The 24959-nt window shown below is 45.3% G+C and overlaps 1 protein-coding gene across 1 annotated transcript in view; it reads right to left on the reverse strand.

The window, feature by feature from the left end:
* The window catches only part of LOC126198498 (venom carboxylesterase-6-like), a 109365-nt gene that overhangs the window by 68243 nt on the left and 16163 nt on the right, over positions 1-24959 (reverse strand). Inside the window, exons 2-3 of the mRNA XM_049934872.1 lie at positions 21598-21732; positions 11470-11749 (exon numbers count right to left, since the gene is read on the reverse strand). Coding sequence (XP_049790829.1) covers positions 11470-11749; positions 21598-21732 — 415 coding nt within the window. The remainder of the gene's footprint in view (positions 1-11469; positions 11750-21597; positions 21733-24959) is intronic.

Raw genomic sequence — 24959 nt, forward strand, 5'->3', positions numbered from 1 at the left:
CAAATGCAACCATTACACTTGGTGTTGGCAGAACCGCGGCTGCTAACTCCGAATAATGTTCTTCAATGTCCTCTATTGCCATCTATTTGGCAAACCAGTATATGTGGAGTATTTTTACTCCGAGCTTTTCTTAATACTTGTTACGTTGACGTCTAGTGTATTGTACTATATGTCGTAGTTCTGTAATTGCTGCAGCTAATCGTAAGTGATCGGAACAGAAAAAGCCAGGGCTTGAAATGCATACGCCTCGTACGCTTTGTTTACGGGACCAGCTGTTGGAGGGGCAACACATCAGCTGTCGCCTCCCCTCCTCTCTTCAGCGCTGTCCCTTCTCCTCGCCAAGAACTGGCCAGCGGCCATCATTTTTTCTCAGCCAGTAACAGCGCTTCGCGCGATGACGTATCTTATCACCACGTGCGCTGCCGCCTCCAGCGTCTCAACACGCGGCGCGTCCTAGTAGTTACAAAAACAAACCGCAAATTACTGCCCTATCCTCCATGTATGACAGACTACAATGCATTTACCATCATTTTATATAACTAACAGCCTTTTTTAAAAAACTCTTATTCTAGATAATTAGCAATTTCTAATTCATCGTTATTTCTGGTACACGCTAAGCGCGTGATATTTGTCGCTGCAATAGCGACCGGTCTCTCGCGGCTACACGCCGTCTCACATAACCGCTGACGTGCCGGTGCCTACTCCGCACCTACGCGTGCGCTTCGCGCTCGCTAACAGCTCCAAGCTGGTTTCTTTCGTGCAGCCGGAAGACACGGCAAACAAAATTCATTCGAACATCCCAATAAATCGTAACATAAATATTAAGTAGATGTGATTCCTTGTTTTGTTTCACATTAGCTGGATAAATCACACGAAATTCTTTACGATTTACATTATTCTGCATACCTTAGTCTGCCAATCCTATAAGTGAAGTTTCACTACTGCTTTGATTCATTGTATAAGCTACAAACTACAGCCCTAACCCTCTTACACATCGAACTATGAGGACATTTAACGTTATCTTCCTTGGACAAGGCCAGATATGGGCAAACCAATGCAATGCCACGGGTTTTTCACGCTACTGACGAGGCACAAACGACCAATCGTCCGGGCTGCCGTATATCGGTGGACGATTGTTCCTTGGTTGCTACGCAGTTATTTTTGCCCTCCTCATTTATTTTACTCTAACGCCGTAGTCATTGTTCTATCCTATTTTCCTCCTTCTGTCGATGAGGAGGCCCCTACAACATGTTAGGTACCCTCTTCCGACAGTACCGGTCTTTTAATCTTACCACCCATTTACACCGAGATATTGCTCTCCCTTGTTGCAGTCTTGCCCCAAAATATCGGCCGATGATCCATTGTGAGATACGTACTTTGCCTCTAATTAGCCGGTGATGTAAGCGCTACGGGAACTGTGCCTAGTTGTCCTTTCAGTTCAATTTGTTATCGTCAGTTTTAAAACTAACACACACGCAGCCTAGCAGCCAGCCCCAGGTGGCCAGTGTTAAATGTTAACGTTAAGCGTTCCGACTACTTACAGTATTATTATTATACATCATTGTGTTTTTATTTTCTTGTCAATGTATGTCATTGTTTTTAGTTATGTCATTATGCTAGCGCTAGTGATTTATAGTTCATGATTTTCATTTTATGTAGTGTTATGTACTGCGCGTACAAAAAGTGACGCTATTTACGCATGTATGCTATTCTAGCTTCAGAGCTAATTTTTATTGCTTGAACAGTCGACATTTCCCTAGTACAGCAGGTCGCTAATAACGCCGCTGATACTTTTATTACATGTATCGCAGGAAACCCATGTGCCTACACTAATTCTTATCAAGTCAGACGGACGCCCTTAGGCCCGCTGAACCACGGTATCGCAGATAGCTCCAATGCACTGCCTACCCCTCAATTATTAGACAGGTTGCCTTAGCACTGTCCGCAGGTTGCCCCATTGCCCTGCAAATTATATAATCATCAATCCAAGTCTGCAGATTGCGCTAATGCACTGCTGAACTTATTAGTCGAGTCACTCGCAGGTAGCTCATACGCACCGCGAACTTGTACTTACACGTCACCGAATCCTAGGCTCCTCGGTTGACCACAAAACAATTCATACATCAATTACCGTGAGACAATTTGCACTCACACTACGCCTTTGGCACTCAACCACAAATGAACTGAGCCCCAGACGCTCTTTTATTACATTTTATACAACGCCACTTTCTTCTAGATGGCAATTCCATTGCAAAATCATCGGATTCTGCCAAAGATTCAGATACCGTTCCCCAGATGGCAGCCTTTTCCGTTGCTGAACGGATTAGTTGCTTTTCACCATCTGACAGTGCAAACTGCACTTTTAAGAACAATGTTGTTATATACACACACTGTCGGATTCTACTGACGTAGTCCCTTATGCACTTCGTCAACCGACTAAAAAACAACATCCCCTGACGGATTTCGTATCCGATTCGGAAATTTATGTTCGGGAAATATTCCCTTTATTTAATTTCTTGTCAATTATTATTACTTCAATGTCATGTTTTATTGTTATCAATTTATAGTTATGATTAATGTTAGTCCACTTTATGGTTATACGCTATTTTTGTGTCATATTCGGTATTCCCTTTTAAGTTTCATTGTTTCTCGACTGGAAGTATCTCTGATAGCACCTATTGGCCTTCAATTCGTATCCGCCATCAGCTACCGTTAGTACACAACACTTCATACGCCCAATAACAACTAACAACACACTCACACTGTTCATATCCACACTACCTTGGTGTAACTTGTTGATGTTACCAGACCTCTATTGTCATATACTAAGTATATGAACAAGGCCTTTATCGTTTATGCCCTCCGCTCTTCGGAAGGGGAAAGGGAAGTACGTACATATGTACGTCATGTTCAGTAGCAGTTTCTTTTAATCAACAACGTAGTCAATTTACCTGTTGAACACTTAAGTTGTTCTGTTAAAATTGAATCAAACGTCTTTGTGACATCAGCTATTCGAGTATTATTGCTTTGCAATAAACTGTTACTTTTAAGTTGCACTTACAATGTCTTAAGTCTCGGACGCAGAGCCACTAGCGCTCTCTGACGCTGTTATCTGAGCCCAGCACTCTGCCGGCTCAGCGCTGATCAAGCTGCGCTGCGCCGCCTCCACTGCTTCACGCCCAGCCTCTGTATTCACGAGCAACAGACTCGCTCTCGCTAACATTCATTTCCGACTTCAGTACAGTTAATCTCTCTATTGACCACTTCTGTAAGTAAAGATCCTATGATTATTGAGTTAACTTGAGTTGTCCTACCCTCATTCGGGTTTTCTACAGCTGAAAAACCACTCAATATTATTTCTGAAATTTATGAAGTACTTCACCTGTCTCGCCGTGTCGAGCCTTAGCGGGGTGGGTGCCCCTGCGTAGTGGCCAATGCGTGGGAGGTGCCTAGGCTGTGCAGGTTCACACCGCGATCACAGGATTCCTTCTCATTTTATTCATTAAAAAAAAAACTTTCTCCGTACAAAATCTCAAATTAATTAACGACACTTGGCCTTCATCCCATAGCAGAGTGGACTCATCTTCGCTCGGGATTACGTAATCTATCACATTGGACATTGTGAAGACCACGCAGATTCTTTTATTTAATATACACACAGCACAGTTACACGTGCACATGTTACATTCGGCCATTCAACTCGGACTGCAAGGAAAGCTCAGTCCACATCTGTTACCCTCAGAGCCCTTCTTGCAAATGCTACACAATGTGTCGTCGCAAATTTTGGCCCCTAAACAAATGCTTTATGCCGTGCGGGAAAGCAACCTCCCCTTTTACTATGCCGCGTTGGAGGTCCGACTTACCCGTAATTCTGACGGTATTCGGATGCGAATGAGGTTGCCAATCACGTGCGCAAATTGCGAATACGAGTGCTATGAAATATACACTTTTCCAGTCTCTTGGGCTACCCTTCACCACCATGTTGCTTGGCAGACTCAAGAATTTTTAATAGTTAGTCGGGATCGACAAGCTCACGCCACTCTCTCTCGCGTTGAACTATCCAGTTGCTTCCATACAACACATTACTTATGCTCCACGCTAATTTTACACACTAACACTACTGAGTGCGAGATGTCACTGTTTTTAGCTGAAACTACTACACCTCCATGTCCTCGTGTTCTAGTCTCACTTCGTCAACCAATAATTCAGCCTGTTGGCAACAGTTTTCTGTTCGCTGTTCCACAGACTGTCACCGCCACCCTGGTGTGCCACCGTTCAATGTCAGAGACTGAATCGTACCGGGTAACACTGAATAATAGTGGCCTAGTGTATAATAGTTCAAGATGTGACGTATACGCTGCTTCTATGAGGATATCAGCTCAATTGCACTCCACCTTTCATGTCACCATTCCCAAATTTACCGAATACCAATGATTCAGATCTACTCCAATCGATCAATCATCTCCTTACCCAGGAACACAACCAAGTTGCTCTTGACCGAGTGGCCTCACATATTGCTGATTGGCACCAAACCAAGCGATTAACCACCGTTGTATTACCCAGCGCTGGTTCGGTAATAATCATTGTAATGATTCTGATTATAGTATCCTGGATACTCTGTAAAAGAGGGTTTTGCAAATGTTTCACTTCCTTCCGAGAAGTAGTACCACCCCCACAACCTGAAGGTGAATATCACACCTGAAACTACCTGCCAACCTTGGTGCATGCGATCAGGCATGACCCCCCCTTAGAATTAAGTTGTAGTCTAGGTGTCAGGTCAATGAACTAATTTTGTAATGGATTTGTATTTCTATGTAAAGTCTATGGAATCACAATTTAACTGTCGAGTTTTAACCCTCATGTAAGTCATTTTGTTTTCTCTTTAAATTTTTGTCATTTTATAAAGTTCTCATTCACCCACTTGGGCAATTACCATTGTAATCCTAGATTTAAGAATTCAAAGTAATATTACGGGGAAAAACCCCCTTGCGACTGTTAGGCCTGGGAGCATTCTCTCACCCCCACGAGGGTGGAGTGTTTCAGTGTGCTGTGCTCCGGTGCCCCTCATCATCGCCTGGGTACCCACCACCACTGATACCGCCGACACACACTCACAGCATGGCGCCGCTCCACTGTCGTCGCACCAACTTCACAAGTTTGTTATTCAAGAGCCTTCCTTCAGGCCCTTCAGGCCACTTTGTAACTTTTGCACATATTGATATCACTATGTTATGGGACCCTTCATAATGATCATATATTTTTTAAATGGAATAATCAATTAGAATAAGCTCATTCATTTTCATCCAGAGAGCCTTCTTCGGAAGGGGAAAGGATGTGCAGGGAGGAGACCCCCAAGAGGGATCATTGCCGACAAAATTTTATTTAAATAAATTTTTCAATGCATAATGTTCGGCCGTAGCCGGCTTGGGCATACTGTGGTGGAAGGTGCTGGCCGGAAGACCATGGTCGGCACATTCCTGCCACGTGCTCCTCGGTCAGACTCAAGTCCCACGGGTTGGTTGCGCTGACGGGGGCACGCTACTAGCAAGGCACGTTGGCGGAATCAATCCTCCAATCAGAGACTAATCGTGTGATCACGTGGGGACGCGGCCGGGAGCGGCGAGGGCGGCTTGGAAACAGCTCCGCGCTCTCTTAGCTTCTGACCTCGGCCCCGAGTAGTCGCTCCTCTAGTCTCTGCCTCTCTGATGAGCAGACGGCAACCCCTCTTGGGGCTGCTCAGCCCTACGTAGGCACCACTGTACCATCATTACAAGAATAAACTGGGTCCATTCCACTCAATTAACTTTCATTTTACAACGCCCTCCGCTCCTGACTTCTATCCTGACGAACACTGGGGTCAGATACATCACATGATCACACTGACAGAACCACAGGCACATAGACACAGGCAACAGAGCATGCATAATGTCGGCACTAGTACAGTGTATATCCACCTTTCGCAGCAATGCAGGCTGCTATTCTCGCACGGAGACGATCGTAGAGATGCTGGATGTACTCCTGTGGAACGGCTTGCCATGCCATTTCCACCTGGCGCCTCAGTTGGACCAGCGTTCGTGCTGGACGTGCAGACCGCGTGAGACGACGCTTCATCCAGTCCCAAACATGCTCAATGGGGGACAGATCCGGAGATCTTGCTGGCCAGGGTAGTTGACTTACACCTTCTAGAGCACGTTGGGTGGCACGGGATACATGCGGACGTGCATTGTCCTGTTGGAACAGCAAGTTCCCTTGCCGGTCTAGGAATGGTAGAACGATGGGTTCGATGACGGTTTGGATGTACCGTGCACTATTCAGTGTCCCCTCGACGATCACCAGTGGTGTACGGCCAGTGTAGGAGATCGCTCCCCACACCATGATGCCGGGTGTTGGCCCTGTGTGCCTCGGTCGTATGCAGTCCTGATTGTGGCGCTCACCTGCACGGCGCCAAACACGCATACGACCATCATTGGCACCAAGGCAGAAGCGACTCTCATCGCTGAAGACGACACGTCTCCATTCGTCCCTCCATTCACGCCTGTCGCGACACTTCATGGAGACGGTTGCGAATGGTCCTCGCCGATACCCCAGGAGCAACAGTGTCCCTAATTTGCTGGGAAGTGGCGGTGCGGTCCCCTACGGCACTGCGTAGGATCCTACGGTCTTGGCGTGCATCCGTGCGTCGCTGCGGTCCGGTCCCAGGTCGACGGGCACGTGCACCTTCCGCCGACCACTGGCGACAACATCGATGTACTGTGGAGACCTCACGCCCCACGTGTTGAGCAATTCGGCGGTACGTCCACCCGGCCTCCCGCATGCCCACTATACGCCCTCGCTCAAAGTCCGTCAACTGCACATACGGTTCACGTCCACGCTGTCGTGGCATGCTACCAGTGTTAAAGACTGCAATGGAGCTCCGTATGCCACGGCAAACTGGCTGACACTGACGGCGGCGGTGCACAAATGCTGCGCAGCTGGCACCATTCGACGGCCAACACCGCGGTTCCTGGTGTGTCCGCTGTGCCGTGCGTTTGATCATTGCTTGTACAGCCCTCTCGCAGTGTCCGGAGCAAGTATGGTGGGTCTGACACACCGGTGTCAATGTGTTCTTTTTTCCATTTCCAGGAGTGTAGTAGGGCGAAGGACTACATCCCTGTCTTACAGCCATTTTAATGCGAGCATTTCGTTTTTGGTTTTCCACTCCTTTTGTTCACTCTTGGCTCACGTACTTATTGTATGTTACCGTCTCTCCCTATAGCTTACCCCTGTTTTTCGCAGAATTTCGAACATCTTGCGCGATTTGATCCCTCTTTTTCCAGGTCGACAAATCCTATAAACGTGTCTTGATTTTTATTTAGTCGTTCTTCCGTTGTCAGCCGCAATGTCAGAAGTCAGAAATGCCTCTCTGCTGCCGTTACCTTTCCCAAAGCCAAACGCCGGCCGGAGTGGCCTTGCGGTTGTAGGCGCTACAGTCTGGAGCCAAGTGACCGCTACGGTCGCAGGTTCGAATCCTGCCTCGGGCATGGATGTGTGTGATGTCCTTAGGTTGGTTAGGTTTAAGTAGTTCTAAGTTCTAGGCGACTGATGACCTCAGAAGTTAAGTCGCATAGTGCTCAGAGCCATTTGAACCATTTTTTGAACCAAAGCAACTGACCGTCATCTAACACATATTCAGTTTTCTTTTCCATGTCTCTGTACATCATTCTTGTCAACAACTTGGATGCGTGAGCTGTCAAGCTGATTGTCCGATAATTCTCGCATTTGTCGGCCCTTGCAATCTTTGAAATTGTCTGGAAGATGTTTCTCCGTAAGTCAAATGGTATATCGCCAGATTCATACATTCCACACACCTACGTGGATAATTGTTGACACTTCCAGCAATGTGTGGTGTCACAGCCAGACACCATACGTGCTAGGTGGTAGCTTAAATCGGCCGCGGTCCTGTAGTACATGTCGGACCCGCGTGTCGCCACTGTGTGATCGCAAACCTAGCGCCACCACAAGGCAGGTCTCGAGAGACTGACTCGAACTCAGCCCAGTTGTACGGACGACAGAGCTAGCGACTAGACGTACGAAGCCTTTCTCTCTCATTAGCCGAGAGACAGAATAGCCTTCAGCTAAGTTAATGGCTACGAACTAGCAAGGCGCCATTAGCCTTACAGTGATTGTAATTAAAGTCTCCTTTGTGCGATGTACCACAATGAGTCATTAAAGATAAGTATATGAGAAGCTCCGTTCTTTTCTTCATAGCATTAATTACGTATCCTGTTGCAGTACTTCACGCCCGTCTGCGTTAGTCTAGCGTGCATTAAGCCACCTCTATTTACAAGGTGTTGGCCCAGCTGCCGACACATCACAATGATTTTAGAAATTCTGATGGAATGTTATCTAGCCTTCTGTCTTATTCGACCAAGTCTTCCAAAGCTCTTTTCAATTATGATTCTATTACTGGATTGCCTATTATTTCTTCTTCTGTCACGTCATCAAACAAGTCTTCCCCCTCATACAGGCCTTCAGCGTACTCTTTTCACCTATCCGCTCTCTCCTCAGCATTTAACAGTGGAATTCGTGTCGTACTCTTAATGTTACCACCCTTGCTTTCACGTACACTGAAGGCTGTTTCGACTTTTCTGTATGATTAGTCAGTCCTTCCGATAATCATTTCTTTTTCGATTTATTCCCATGTTTCATGCAGTCATTTCGTCTTAACTTTCTTGCACTTTCTATTTATTTTATTCCTAAGTGACTTTTATTTCTGTATTCCTGAATTTTCCTGAACATTTTTTTGCTTCCTTCTCTCATCAATCAATTGAAATTTTTCTCTTGTTACCCATAGTTTCTTCGCAGTTACCTTCTTTGTACCCATGCTTTTCTTTTCGACTTCTGTGATTGCCGTTTTTAGAGATGTCAGTTCATTCCTCTTCAACTGAACTGTCTATTGCTAATTTATAAAAGTCTAAATTGGGAAAAAATAGTATAATCATATGAGAAGGAAGCGCCTGATGCATCCATAAACTACCATTCGGTTTCCGTTCTGTATCGAGGGCAGCTGAATAAAATGTAATTTCCTGCAGCTCCGCAGAGTTGCAACATGGTGATGGTACGAGTAGTCTAGAAAGGTGGTGTCAGTACCAGCTGTGGTCGAGATTCGACCTGGCAATTATCCTCCCATCTCATTACCTATGCTAGATGCCCGCTATTCAACATACCACTGGGCCTTCAGTAGATGCGAATGGACATGTTTGTAATTGATGCCCTAATGCAGATCTTCGGTCTCCCATGCCCTGTTCCATTAGTTTTTGGTTACGTCTCTAACTACTGGAAAGACACTATCTGGTGGGTTGCATCGCTCTTGTACTCCATTTGTCGTTGCGTCCTTAGTAGAGACGTGAAACTACCATAGAGTGTCGTACGTAAGCGTAAAATATGGTAGTTTTCCTAGTAGCTTTGGTCAGTTAAGATCGTAACTGCAGCACCTGCCTATAGTAGTGTTGCATACCTATTGTGCGCTACTTCATTTCGATCGCTCCGTTTGCGAATGCTATCAATCTCTTATTACGTTCCCCTAAAAACCGAGAGCGGCGAGTGAGAATATACACACGGCTGCATAACCTACAGAACATTTTTCTCCTGCAAAGTTATCCTCCTGACAGCGGTAGAAAACGCAATTTCCTCAAAAAGGAGTAAAATAAATAAAATAAAAAAAGGCAAAAGATGTATACAGGGTGTAAATTTTAAGCTGACAGATCAGAATAACCTGAAAAATAAGCTTCACACGAAAAAATGTGTAGAATCCAAAGTTGATTATCTTCGAGGGTGGACATCTGCTGGTGCTAAAATTAGCCCGCCACCCCAATCCAACCCCCCTGGGGGTGGGGCGGGAGGCAACTTTTAAATTTCAAATGGGAAACCCCATTTTTTATTCCAGAATCAGATTCTACATAACAAACTACGTACATTTTGTCTTAAACATTTGTTTTGATTTTGGTAGTTGGCTCTGTAATTCGAGAAAATCTATGTTCTCATTTTTGCGTGGAAAATGGTTACCGGTGAATAAAAAATACTTATTTACCTCGTAAACTAAAACTCTCCCTCTCTCCCCATAGGGTGGGGTTTGAGAGAGAGGAATTAGAGTTTTACAAATGTTGACCCAAATATGAATTTTTTCCGCAGATTCTGATTGGGTCAACATTTGTAAAACTCTAATTCCTCTCTCTCAAACCCCACCCTATGGGGAGAGAGGGAGAGTTTTAGTTTACGAAGTAAATAAGTATTTTTTATTCACCCGTAACCATTTTCCACGCAAAAATGAGAACATGGATTTTCTTGAATTACAGCGCCAACTACCAAGAATCAAAACAAATGTTTAAGTCAAAATGTACGTAGTTTATTATGTAGAATCTGATTCTGCAATAAAAAATAGGGGTTTCCATTTGAAATTTTAAAGTTGCCTCCCGCCCCACTCCCACGGGGCTAATTTTAGCACCAGCAGATGTCCCCCTCGAGAATAATCAACTTTGGATTCTACACATTTTTTCGTTTGAATTTTATGCTTTGAGTTATTCTGGCTTGTTAACTTAAAATTTACACCCTGTATATCAAACACTTCAGTGCTTCGTCGAGATTATACAAAACAGGTTTCTGTTAGGCATACACAACTTTCGCACTTATCGATAGTAACAAAGAAGTCTTACCTTTTGACAAAAAGAAGAATATTCTACTGAGTACAACGCAATGACAATAATTACATACATATTTTTATGATTGCCAACGTAAACTGTACTTGCATAAAAAATAATTGCTTTGGTTACATAAAAGCGCAGAAGTTACGCAGTCAACCAAGTAGCATTACACATAAAATGATATTTATATTGTGTAAGGGTATAAAATATTTAATAGACTAACATCGTACGATATGCGGTTCTAATTACGTGCAATACAAACAAACAAAAAACGGAGAGAAGTAGTCGGATCAAAATTTCTCTTACGCACATTCGTCTACGTTTCTTTCTCTACCAATGCTATTAATACTAGTGGTAATCCTACCATTTACCACGTCATTTATGTACAGTCCCGAAATTGCTGAACTGTAGTTTCGGTAGAGCGCAACTCTAGTCCTTAGTCAACTGCTTAGCTTTCTCGTTCGCCCTAATCCCAGCAGGGCTCTCGATCCAGCAAAATGACATCTACGTATCGGGGTTGCGCATCTCTGATACAGCAGCAGCTATTTGGTACCTCATACGAAAATCAACGCTACATTTTCTACGTGCATCCCGAGCCGCACGCTACAGACAGACGCGGCAGAGCGAAGCTAGCTGCTGGTGTGTCACGTGGTACACTGCCCCTCTGTACTACGCATTGCCACACTAGTCGTCTTCTTTCCTGCTCACCAAGGTTCTGCTCAGATGTTGAATTTCGTGACAACAGCTCAGCCGATACGGACACAAAGGAAAGTTTGCAGAAGTGACTCACCGAACGCGGCGAGCCGGTAGTTGATGGTGACCACGATGATGCCGTGCTCTAAGAAGAAGTCCGGGCCGAAGTCAGCCTGAGTGCCGCCGCCTCCTTCGTAGCCGCCCCCTGGGATCCAGACGAGCACGGGCAGCGGCTCGCTAGCGTTGGTGGCCGCCTCGTGGGGCACGAACACGTTCAGGTAGAGGCAGTCCTCGGAGCCGGCGCCCACCTGCAGGCACACCGGGAAGTCGCGCTGCACCCTGCGGACGCCTTCCCAGCTGGCTGGTGGCCGAGACCTCTGCACCAGAGACGACTCGTCAGTCACACTCTCTCTGAACCACAGGGAACGAGGCTGCGTTTGTTGGATTATTCAAGATGTGAGGAATAGTCGTAAGGTTTTAATTGCCACCTCAAAAAAATATGGAGTAAACCGAAGTGTGCATAAGTTCGTAGCGTTTTTGCATATGTTCAATAAGCACAACGGATATAGATAACAGACACTTTAGCCGTCAATACACTACTGTCCATTAAAATTGCTACACCAAGAAGAAATGCAGATGATAAACAGGTATTCAATGGGCAAATATATTATACTAGAACTGACATGTGATTACATTTTCACGCAATTTGGGTGCATAGATCCTGAGAAATCACTACCCAGAACAACCACCTCTGGCCGTAATAACGGCCTTGATACGCCTGGGCATTGAGTCAAACAGAGCTTGGATGGCATGTACAGGTACAGTTGCCCATGCAGCTTCAACACGATACCACAGTTCATCAAGAGTAGCGACTGGCCTATTGTGACGAGCCAGTTGCTCGGCAACCATTGACCAGACGTCTTCAATTGGTGAGAGATCTGGAGAATGTGCTGGCCAGGGCAGCAGTCGAACATTTTCTGTATCCATAAAGGCCCGTACAGGACCTGCAACATGCGATCGTGTATTATCCTGCTGAAATGTAGGGTTTCGGAGGGATCGAATGAAGGGTAGAGCCACGGGTCGTAACACACCTGAAATGTAACGTCCACTGTTCACAGTGCCGTCAATGCGAACAAGAGGTGACCGAGACGTGTAACCAATGGCACCCCATACCAACACGCCGGGTGATACGCCAGTATGGCGATGACGGATACACGCTTCCAATGTGCGTTCACCGCGACGTCGCCAAACACGGATGCGACCATTATGATGCTGTAAACAGAACCTGGATTCATCCGGAAAATTCACGCTTTGCCATTCGTGCACCCAGGTTCTGTGATGCAGCGTCAAGGGTAACCGCAGCCATGGTCTCCGAGCTGATAGTCCATGCTGCTGCAAACGTCGTCCAACTGTTCGTGTAGATGGTTGTTGTCTTGCAAACGTCCCCATCTGTTGACTCAGAGACCAAGATGTGGCTGCACGATCCGTTACAGCCATGCGGATAAGATGCCTGTCATCTCGACTGCTAGTGATACGAGGCCGTTGGGATCCAGCACGGCGTTCCGTATTACCCTCCTGAACCCAAAGATTCCATATTCTGCTAACAGTCAGTGGAACTCTACCAACGCGAGCAGCAATGTCCCGATACGATAAACCGCAATTGCGATAGGCTACAATCCGACCCTTATGAAAGTCGGAAACGTGATGGTACGCATTTCTCCTCCTTACACGAGGCGTCACAACAACGTTACACCAGGCAACGCCGGTCAACTGCTGTTTGTGTATGAGAAATCGGTTGGAAACTTTCCTGATGTCAGCACGTTGTAGGTGTCGCCACCGGCGCCAGCCTTGTGTGAATGCTCTGAAAAGCTAATCATTTGCATATCATAGCAGCTCCTTCCTGTCGGTTAAATTTCGAGTCTGTAGCACGTCATCTTCGTGGTGTAGCAATTTTAATGGCCAGAAGTGTATTATTCTGTAGTTTCCTTCACTATTTACAACAGCTTGTCAATGCTGGTGTTACTTTTCGATTCGCGATTATAGAAACCACGTGATTTTGAGGCGAAGAACTCGCTTAGCCATATTCGAAGCGCATTTTCATCAGGAAAGGATGTTCCGTGAAAGTTGTTATATAGACAGCAGAAAAGGTTAAAATCTGAGGTCACAAAATAAGTGAATGAGGTGTGTGCTCAATGACATCCCAACACAACTCCTTTGTATCTTTTCTTTCACTCTACCAGAATGCGGGCGGTCGTTATCCTGAGGTAGCTTCACTTCACTCAGTATTCCTGATCGTTGTTCTTGGATTCCGACTGCAGGACGGCTCAGTTGCTGACGATAAATGTCAGCAGTGCTGGTTCCACCTCGGGGAAGCAATTCGTGGTACATAACACAGTCGCTGTTCCACCAGATGCATAACGATATCTTTTGTGGATGCGGGCAGGTTCTTGTACGGGAAGTTGCTCTTTTATTTGGGCTCTGCCAATTACTTTCTTATACTTACATTAGCTTCATGAGACCATTTACAGGATAGGAATGTTCGGTGTTTTTCACAAGCCAGTTAATGACTAGCAAGCAGAGATGCACATATAGCCACCCGCTGAGTTATGTAATTTTGGCTTAGAGCTTGCGGTACCCACACACCCGATTTTCTAACCTTCGCCATTGCATGCAAATGTCGCACAATGGTGAAATGGTCACAGTTCGTCACATTTTCCAGTTCTCGAGTACATTGATGTGCAACATTGTGGATAAATGCGTTTAAACGATCTTCATCAAACACCGAGTCACTAGTGTCAAGGCCGGCCGCGGTGGTCTCGCGGTTCTAGGCGCGCAGTCCGGAACCGTGCGACTGCTACGGTCGCAGGTTCGAATCCTGCCTCGGGCATGGATGTGTGTGATGTCCTTAGGTTAGTTAGGTTTAAGTAGTTCTAAGTTCTAGGGGACTGATAACCACAGCAGTTGAGTCCCATAGTGCTCAGAGCCAGCCAACTAGTGTCAAAACGATCCTCCTTAAGACGAGAAACCATTTTCTTGCCATCCTCTGTCCAATGGCAGTATTCCTATACATGGCGCAAGTGTTTCTGGCTGCTTCCGCTTCTCTCACCCCTTTATTGAACTCAAACAGAAGAATATGTCGCAAATGTTCCGATTTCTCCACTTGTCACTCCATTTTCCAGCGTCCAGAGCTCCACTCAGTATCTCCAAATGACAAAATGACAGTATATAAACTCAAATAGCAGCAATGTACTACATATTAAAATGACAAGCGGTAAATAAACTCTTAGTAACCGGAATATCAACATGCAAAACCAAAACGCTTAGGACTTATGCATCAATATCATATTTGCCGTCTTCTGTATAAGGTATCTGAAGGGTTTCTTTTGAACTGTCTGTGTTTCGTAATCCATTAAGACGGGACAGGCAGGTTTCACATCTAGAACGAATTGCACAGCACAATTTAGCCCATTCCATAGAGGACGGACTTCAAACAGGTGACACCATCGGAGCTCTTTTTATGACGCTATCTTCAGCCTATGATGCAATTCAGTATTGTATAGTGCTCCAGAGGACCTACATTATGACATTATTGTGGCTTCACAAATATAACTGACACTTTATTGCACAGTAAAAGGTCCTTTGTTGAGTTTCAAAGAATACGAAATCGTTAGAGGAACCAAGGAACATTTTTGTGTCCTGTACTCTTTAATCGAGCGAGATGGCGCAGTGGTTAACTCATTGAACTCGCATTCAAGAGGACGACGGGTCGAATCCGCATCCGGCAGCCGCATTCAGCCATCAGATTTAAGTTTTTTGTGATTTCCCTAAATCGCCGTAGGCAAATTCTGGGATGATTCATTTGCAAGGGTACGGCCGATTTCCTTCCCCATCCTTGCAACACAACGAGCTTCTGCTTCGTCTCTGATGCCTTCAGTCTCGCCGGGACGTTAAACCTTAATCGTCCTTCCTTTCTTGTATTCCATAATGTATACACCAGCGACCAACCATGGCCTAAGATGTGCAAAAGCTTCATATGCGTAGACGACCTTGTTTCAACAGTCCAAGCAAATAAGTTTGAGGAGGCATCGCAAGACAATATTTCGTAGTACGAGGGTCACTCGAAAATAAATGCACACTATTTTTGTAAAAATACGGTTTTCATTCTGCATGTGTGAAAGTTTTACAGTGTGTAGATACATCCTTGCCGCTTGTTTTCAAACTTAGTTCAACCTGTACCCGTGAGTGGTGCCGTCACAGCATATCTTCAAGGTGGCTGCTACACTTGACGTTCATCAGAAGCAATGTGCTGTCATAGAATTCCTGTGCTGTGAAAACGAGACGGTGGAAACATCCACTAAAGGTTAAAAAAGGTGTATGGAGATGCTGCTGTCGATCGCAGTACAGTTAGTCGGTGGGCAAGCAGGTTACGCGATGAAAGCGGGCACGGCAATATTGAAGATTGTCGTCGCAGCGGCACACCTCGAACTGCACACACTCCAGACAACGTACAGAGAGTTAACGAATTGGTGACTGCTGACAGACACATCACAGTGAACGAATTGTCACGCTACTTTGGGATAGGGGAAGGAAGTGTTTGCAGAATACTGAAAGTGTTGGCGTTAAAAAAGGTTTGTGCCAGGTGGGTTCCTAGGATGCTTACAGTGGCTCACAAAGAAACAAGAAAAACGGTATGCAGCGAGCTTTTGGAACAGTACGAGAATGGTGGAGATGAATTTCTTGGAAGAATTCTGACAGGTGATGAAACATGGCTCCATCATTTTTCACCAGAGACGAAGAGGCAATCAATGGAGTGGCATCACGCAACTTCACCCCAGAAAAAAAAATTCAGAACCACACCTTCTGCTGGAAAAGTTATGGCTACTGTGTTTTTCGATTCCGAAGGACTCTTGCTTGTGGACATCATGCCAAGTGGCACCACCATAAATTCTGATGCATATGTGACGACACTGAAGAAACTTCAAGCTCGACTGAGTCGTGTCCGACCACATCGTCAAAAGCACGATGTTTTGCTGTTGCATGACAATGCACGGCCACATGTCAGTCAAAAAACCATGTAAGCGATCACAAAACTCGGATGGACAACCCTGAAACACCCGCCTTACAGTCCTGACCTGGCTTCATGTGGTTATCATCTCTTTGGGAAACTGAAAGACTCTCTTCGTGGAACAAGGTTTGAAGATGATGACTACCTAGTGCACGCTGCCAAACAGTGGCTCCAAGAGGTTGGTCCAGAATTTTACCTTGCGGGTATACAGGCGCTGGTTCCAAGATGGCGTAAGGCAGTGGAGATGGATGGAAATTATGTGGAGAAATGAAAATACTGTTCCTAAAGGATGTATCTCCACACTGTAGATGAATTTTAAAAAAAAATTGTGTGCATTTCTTTTGGAGTTACCCTCGTATATCACCAGGTTTAATGGCCAGAGCTTGATTTCTTCGAGTTTATAATAGCACAGTCCAGTCACACTAATATGACCACCTGTCAAAAACCTGAAAAATCACCTGTTGCAGCACAGACCGCTGTGTGTGAATTCCTAAGGGACCAGACTGGGATTAGCCAAGCGGTCTGAGCCGCTGCAGTCATGGACTGTGCAGCTGGTCCCGGCGGAGTTTCGAGTCCTCCCTCGGGCATGGATGTTTGTGTTTGTCCTTTGGATAATTTAGGTTAAGTAGTGTGTAAGCTTAGGGACTGATGACCTTAGCAGTTAAGTCCCATAAGATTTCACACACATTTGAACATTTGGGCAAACTGCTTAGGTCATCGTTCCCTAGACTTACACACTACTTAAACTAACTTATGTTAAGAACAACACACACACCCATGCCTGAGGGAGGACGCGAACCTCCGGCGGGAGTGACAGACCGCTGCACGGATGTCGAGCCATGTCGACTGCAGTGCTGTGGCCAGTTGGAGGATCAATGTCGCGAACAGCCGGATCGAGGTGATCCCACGAATTCTCGATTGGTTTTAAATCCAGAGAGTTTGGTGAGCAGAGGAGTACGCTAAACTCATCCTGGTGCTCTTCGAATTGTACATGTATACTGTGTGCAATGTGACGCGATGGACTTCCTGCTGGTAGATGCCATCATGCCGACGAAAAATAAACTGCATAGGTGGGGCGGGGAAGGGGGGGGGGGAGACATGGCTCCCAGGAATAGATGCACACTTGTGTCGGTACACTGTGTCTTCCAGAATGACTAGATCACCCAGGGAACGCCACTAACATATTCCTCAGACCATAACGCATACAGGGTGTTTTCTTTCAGACGTTTCGCGCAATACATGCCAACGATGGATCATAAAAAGTGGTTCATCTGAAAAAGGCACCTGTTGCCACACCGTGGACATCCAGTTGCGGTACTGGTGTGCAATTTCCAGCATTTGTCGCCGATGAACAGTAGTCAGCATGGATGCATGTAACAGGTGTCTGCTGCGGAGGCCCATAGGCAGCAATGTTCTCTAGACGGTCGTTGAGGAGTGGTTGGTTCATCTGGACGGTTAGTTGCTCAACAGTTCCGCGTTGCCCGAAAATCAATAATCCCGCCCATTTCAACGTCAAATAAATCGCTCGGTTTCCACATCACGACAACGGCTGCACTGTTTCGCGCGTCCCCTTGACGCACTTTATATACGCTCCACTGCTAGAACTGCCACTTGCGGCCTGTGAGTGGTCATTGCATGTTCACTTCTAACATAGGCGGTGGTCACATTAATGTGACTCCACAGCGCAAATCTTCATGACTAACGCTCGTACATGAGCTCACGAAGACTGACATTGTTTTCCTCTCTATAAGGCCAACCGTGAGAGCAAATAAACAAGTAAAGGCATTCTTTAGAATTAAATTTTTATTGCAGAAACACATTGCAAGTAATTTCATTTCTCTACATAGTCTCCGCCAACCTCTTTTCACTTGGTCCATCTCTTGTCAAGTTTCCAACACCGTCTTCTGAAGAACACTTGGACTCCTCCTACAGGTGCACATTCATCTGGCCTACATAGTGAAAATCACTTGAAGCTAGGTCAGGTATGTATTCCAGGTCGAAGATTTTGAACGCAATGGATTGTTCTTTCAACTGAATGATGGCGGGTCTTATTCTGAAGCAAAATCACACCTTCTGAAATTTCCCGCACCTCTCCGTTTTGATTTTGGGTTTCAGATCTAATACTAGCTCTCAGTACCTGTCACTAACCACCGTTTGACCTTTAAGTAAGTAATGAACCAGCCGCGGATCTTTAATATCCCGAACCACGGTCATCATCAACTTTCATGGAGAAGCTTGACTTTTGAAATTTCCTTCTGAAAGCGGAGATGGAGGTTTTCGTTACATACTCTGTCGTTTAATCTATAATCTGCTTAACATACCCATAACTAACGACGCTTATTACGCGACTGAGAATGTCATCCTTCCTTTTTAAAACCCTTTAAATATGATTCCAACATTTCCATGCGTTTCTGTTTGTGTTTGTATGTCAGTTGATGTGGTACCCAGAGAGTAAAAACTTTACGATACTTACGAAATACTCGGAAAACTGCATGTGATGAAGTGTGGCAAACGATCAGTTCGTGCACTGTATCACAAATTCTGGCACGAGAACAATTTGCTCAGCTGTCTCGAAGTTACCGTCCCTTTTCTAAGCGGAGGTACACCAGGACTCTCTTCGCAGCGGATACACCTCTAATTGTAAAGTGATTTGTCCACTGGTAAGTTTTTAGTCCGCTAGCACAGCTCTCATCAGCCTTCGTATTCATTCCGTGTATAATGTCCACAGCTTTAATCCCTTCAGATTACAGAACACGAACAACTGTCGCACATAACGAAATACCCTGAAATCTTTTAAATGAAGATACTCGCTGTACCGATACACCTGATGCACGAGAACGACAGTAAGAGAAGATAAGTAATTACTGAGACTTTGCTGTCAACCCGTGGAGCAGAAACATAAACTGTCCTCACCTACTGACTTGCCCTCATAGAACTTGTACAGAAACCAGACAGCATTTACAAGAGTCGTACGTTGGACATGGAAGGGAGGCGGTGGTTGACGAGGGAGAGACACAGCTCTTGACTATCCTCAATGCTACTCAGTTTGTGTAGTGAGCAAGCAGTAGAGGAAACCAAGATAAAATTAGAGCCTAATTACATGGGGACTTAATCGCAAAGTTTACATTACAAATACATTTGTATTAACTTCATACTGAAATTAGTGGAACTCGTAACCACATATGTAGATTGTTCCCGCGGACTACTTGTTTCAGGGCTCAGGTATATTGGACCGTTATTGCACAATTTCACCTTTGTCAGTTATCGCTATTAAGCAAGGTAAGAACTTGCATAATGTAATGTCCTAAAATATATCTTCTGGTGAACAAAAAAAATTGTTGGTTGAATGTATCACTAGTAAGGGGAGTATACTCCACATACTCTCGCTGTCATTTTGTATTACTTAACATTTTATGCCTATTTTTGCTATAATTAATTTCTTATTCTGAGCCCGTAGTTATCTTTTTCTGGAGGTTTATCTCCGAATCCCTCGCGGACAATTATTTAGCTACTTTGTTTATCTGGCGCCACAGCGATTAACTTCATGCAATGTTCTACAGTGAGATGAAGGAAGTCACTGCATACCTATTAGTATCGTATCCGACCTCCTTTTTCCCGGCGTAGTTTATTTATTTAGCGTATGGCAAGTACAAATCACGTATGAAAAATCTAAAAGTACATAACACACAAAGCAGTTACAATATCACAAACAAACATCTAGGTTAGAAATATAATCGATTGCACTGTTAGTCGCATCCATGAAGTCCCTTGTTGGCCCAGGGTAGGCCCTCAGAGGGCGTAGTGCAGCAACTCGACATACCGTGGACTCAACAAGTCCTTAGAAAACCCCTGCAGGAATATCTAGCCATGCTGTCTCTGTAGCTGTCCATAATTACGAAAGTGTTGCCGGTGCAGGATTTTGTGCACGAACTGATCTCTCTATTATGTCCCCTAAAAGTTCGATGGAATTGACATTGGGCAATCTGGATGGCCAAACCATTTGCTCAAATTGTCCAGAATGTTCTTCATACCAGTCGCGAACAACTGTGGCCCAGTGAGATGCCGCATTGTCATCCATAAAAATTCCATAGTGGTTTGGGAGCATTAATCCCATGAATGGCACTAAATGGTTTCCAAGTAGTCAATGATCGGTTCAGTTGGACAAGAACACCCATTCCATTCCACGTAAACATAGCCGACAGCATCATGGAATCACCACGAGCTTGCACATTGCCTTATTGATACTTGGGTTCAGGGCTTTGTGGGGCCTGCGGCTCTTACTGACGGAAACCGGAACTCATCTGACAAGCCATGGTTTTCGTCTCATCTAGAGTCCAATCCGTATTGTCACAAGCCCAGAAATGGCGCTGCAGGCGATGTCGTCTGTTAGCAAAGGCCCTCAGACAGGTCGGGGGCTGCCTTAGCCCATTAACGTTAAATTTCGCCCCACTGTGCTAACGAATACGTTCTTCGCACGTCCCACATTGATTGCTGCGACATTTCAACAGTGTTGCTTGTCTATTAGCAGTGACAACTCTTCTCAAATACCGCTTTTCTCTCTCGGTCTGTGAGTGGAGGCTGTCGGCCACTGCGTTGTCCATGGTGAGAGCTAATACCTGAAATTTGGTATTCTCGGCACATTTCGACACTGTGCGTCTCGGAAAATTGAATTACCTAACGATTTCCGAGATGAAATGTCCCATGCATTTAGCTACAGCTACCATTCCGAGTTCAACGTTTGTTAATTCCCATCATGCGGCAGTAATCACGTCGGAAACTTTTTTGCACGAATCACCTGACTACAAATGACAGCTGACCTTTTATAGTTTGTGTACGTGCATACCGCAGTCTCATGACTTTTGTCATCTCAGTGTATACTGTTCCATTCCCTATTTCAGCTCTTCCACTTTCGGTGATGCGAATGAATACATTCCCGGACAGTATGGTCTGGCGGTCCGATTCTTCAAAGTCACAGTTACCTAATAATTCTCCGTCCTGTTCTGTCGGGTACATGATGTAAGGCCAATGTCCCATACGAAGTGCAGGAAAATGATATGCCATTCTGCCGAATATTCTTCCGGGAAAGCCAGAAACAAGACCCAGAACACCCGTTAATTGCAGCTGATGCGCCGCCGTTGTAGTGCAGGCATTGCTACTCACCGCGAACCGCAGCTCCCCGATGGGCGGCTCAGCGAACGGAACGGCGATGAATCGGCGGTAGGTGGTCCCCAGTATGGTCTGCTGGATTTCGCCTTCCAGTTCACCCTGCTCCACCGTAGCGTACACGTACTGCGCCTGGAAACGAATAAGCATTGCGTTTTACATGACTACCGCAATTGTAATCCGCTATCACACTGGTTAAATACCTGAGAGAAGGCCTCTAATAGCTTGCTTGATAGTGACCAATAAATGACGGTGGAAGCGCGCAATGTTTAAAATAAAAATCCGTGTGAACTTATCAGGTAATGCAATACCTGACACCCTAGCGTGGAAAAATATTTATTGTGATGGAAAAGAATACAGACCACTCCGTAAAAACAATTAAAGTACCACTTTTTCAAAACCACATAATTGCCTTCTATTGCGACGTGTAAGTTTGAAATTTGGCTCAACGGTGTCTACAACCTTCCTCCTTAACGGTGAAAAAATTGTTCAAATGGCTCTGAGCACTATGGGACTTAACTTCTGAGGTCATCAGTCCCCTAGAACTTAGAACTACTTAAACCTAACTAACCTAAGGACATCACACACATCCATGCCCGAGGCAGGATTCGAACCTGCGACCGTAGTAGTCGCGCGGTTCCGGACTGCGCGCCTAGAACCGCTAGACCAAATGGTGAAAAGGCGTGGCGTTATGATATTCATCCTTGGCCTCGATGACGCTTCAAATAGAAAGGTATCGGCACATGCACATACATAAAGAAAGGCCAGAGCAGTAACATGGGTTAGTGATGCCGCACTTGCACCAAATTTCACCACAACTCTCCCAAACGCCACCATGGACTTGTCAGGCAGGGGACGGTCGTTGCATCCTCTCTTTCCCACATTTTACCCCTTCTTTTAACGCCCCTGTGAGTCAGAAGCACGACATCCAGAACTGACACCACCCTTTTTTCTTATAGGTGCCGAGGGAAACATTTCAAACAAGCCGCCTCTCAAAATCGACAAGAAAAGACTTCAGGGCGAAGGTATAAAGAGCATCAATGAATCCCTCCCATCACTTCTGGCGTTGGTTCCCATACATTTTGAGGTCGAAAACAGTTCGTAATGTCATAAGCAACAGGACGACGTTCTTGACCATCTTTGACACTGTTGACATCCGCCTCCCCCCCTCCTATCCCCCCTACCCACCAAGGACAATTCAATACTTGTCTAAGGGCATCGTGGGCCAGCAACTACACTGAATGTGATCACACCTCTTAGGAGTGCAGTGCGACCACAATTTTTGCTGTGGTATAAAGGGGGCAACCACTAGGAACCGTCCAAAACCATTCGATGAAATTCGAACATGTTCCGAAGCAGCAAAGGGTACTTTGCTTTTCCAGCCCTTCTGTTTCGTGTCGTCTTGTGACATCATCCAGGTGAGTGCGACAGTGACATATGCATGAATAAAAAGCCGAAAGGTCACTCGAAGAGGATCCAGATCGGCAACACCCGTCTACGTTTTTTGAGCACTTTAAGAATGTACCTACCTCTACAGATACAACCAATGATGAAAGTCCTAGGTCCTGCAGGCAGGTTACGGTGCTGCCCTTGCGCCTGCTAGTATGCATGTTGAATAGCAAGGGTATCAAGGGGTTGCGTATATCCGAGCCTTATTCACTCATATGTCAACGTAGCACTCTTCCGTTAGCAATCCGCAGGAGGGTACGGAACAGCAGGCCCGAAGAATCATAAACATCTTTTGCTGCTTCGCATCATCTTGAAATTTCATCGAATGGCTTTTAACGACCCCTAGTAGTAACATCCTGTACAGCAGACCAAAAACTGCGGTCGCATCGCACTCCAAAGGTGTGTGATCACATTCAGGGGGGAAGTGTTGACGACCTTCCCATTGTGTGAAACATCCGCGATGGTGCTGAGCATAATGGTGGTGAAAATTGGTTCCACTGTGACATCATTAATCCATAACTTATACTTGACACGAACTTCTGAGCACTGGCCTTTTTTTTTCCAAGTATGTCACCACATTGCTGTCTCAGTGTCGTCAAGCCCGAGCATAACTTCTCAGGACGCTATGCTTTTGTACAATTACAGAGGAAAGTGATAGGCATCTTTGAACCAAATTTCAAATTTATGCGCAGCAATGGCAGAGAATTACAGGGTTTTGAAAAATTGAACATTTAACTGTGTTGCGCAATATAGTACGATACAAGAATACCTTCAAAAAATGGAAGGAACGGCTGTTTCCAAATTTTACAGAAGCCAGGCTAAAGTAATAAGAGCCGATGTAGTTGAAAGCAGAGCAGTAACTGAGCGGGTGAATAGGATTTGTAGCCTAATCTTGATGTTAATCAACATGTTGTTGTTGTTGTGGTCTTCAGTCCTGAGACTGGTTTGATGCAGCTCTCCATGCTGCTCTATCCTGTGCAAGCTTCTTCATCTCCCAGTACCTACTGCAACCTACATCCTTCTGAATCTGCTTAGTGTGTTCATCTCTTGGTCTCCCTCTACGATTTTTACCCTCCACGCTGCCCTCCAATGCTAAATTTGTGATCCCTTGATGCCTCAAAACATGTCCTACCAACCGATCCCTTCTTCTAGTCAAGTTTTGCCACAAACTTCTCTTCTCCCCAATCCTATTCAACACCTCCTCATTAGTTATGTGATCTACCCATCTAATCTGTAGCACCACATTTCGAAAGCTTCTATTCTCTTCTTGTCCAAACTAGTTATCGTCCATGTTTCATTTCCATACATGGCTACACTCCATACAAATACTTTCAGAAACAACTTCCTGACACTTAAGTCTATAATCGACGTTAACAAATTTCTCTTCATCAGAAACGCTTTTCTTACCATTGCCAGTCTACATTTTATATCCTCTCTACTTCGACCATCATCAGTTATTTTACTCCCTAAATAGCAAAACTCCTTTACTACTTTAAGCCCGCGTCCGGCCATCCTGATTTAGGTTTTCCGTGATTTCCCTAAATCGCTACAGGCAAATGCCGGGATGGTTCCTTTGAAAGGGCACGGCCGACTTTATTCCCCATCCTTCCCTAATCCGATGAGACCGATGACCTCGCTGTCTGGTCTCCTCCAAACAACCCCCAACCCCAACTACTTTAAGTGTCTCATTTCCTAATCTAATTCCCTCAGCATCACCCGATTTAATTCGACTACATTCCATTATCCTCGTTTTGCTTTTGTTGATGTTCATCTTATATCCTCCTTTCAAGACACTGTCCATTCAGTTCAACTGCTCTTCCAAGTCCTTTGCTGTCTCTGACAGAATTACAATGTCATCGGCGAACCTCAAAGTTTTTACTTCTTCTCCATGAATTTTAATACCTACTCCT

This window comes from Schistocerca nitens, chromosome 8, assembly GCF_023898315.1.
Source record: "Schistocerca nitens isolate TAMUIC-IGC-003100 chromosome 8, iqSchNite1.1, whole genome shotgun sequence".
Lineage (NCBI taxonomy): Eukaryota > Metazoa > Arthropoda > Insecta > Orthoptera > Acrididae > Schistocerca > Schistocerca nitens.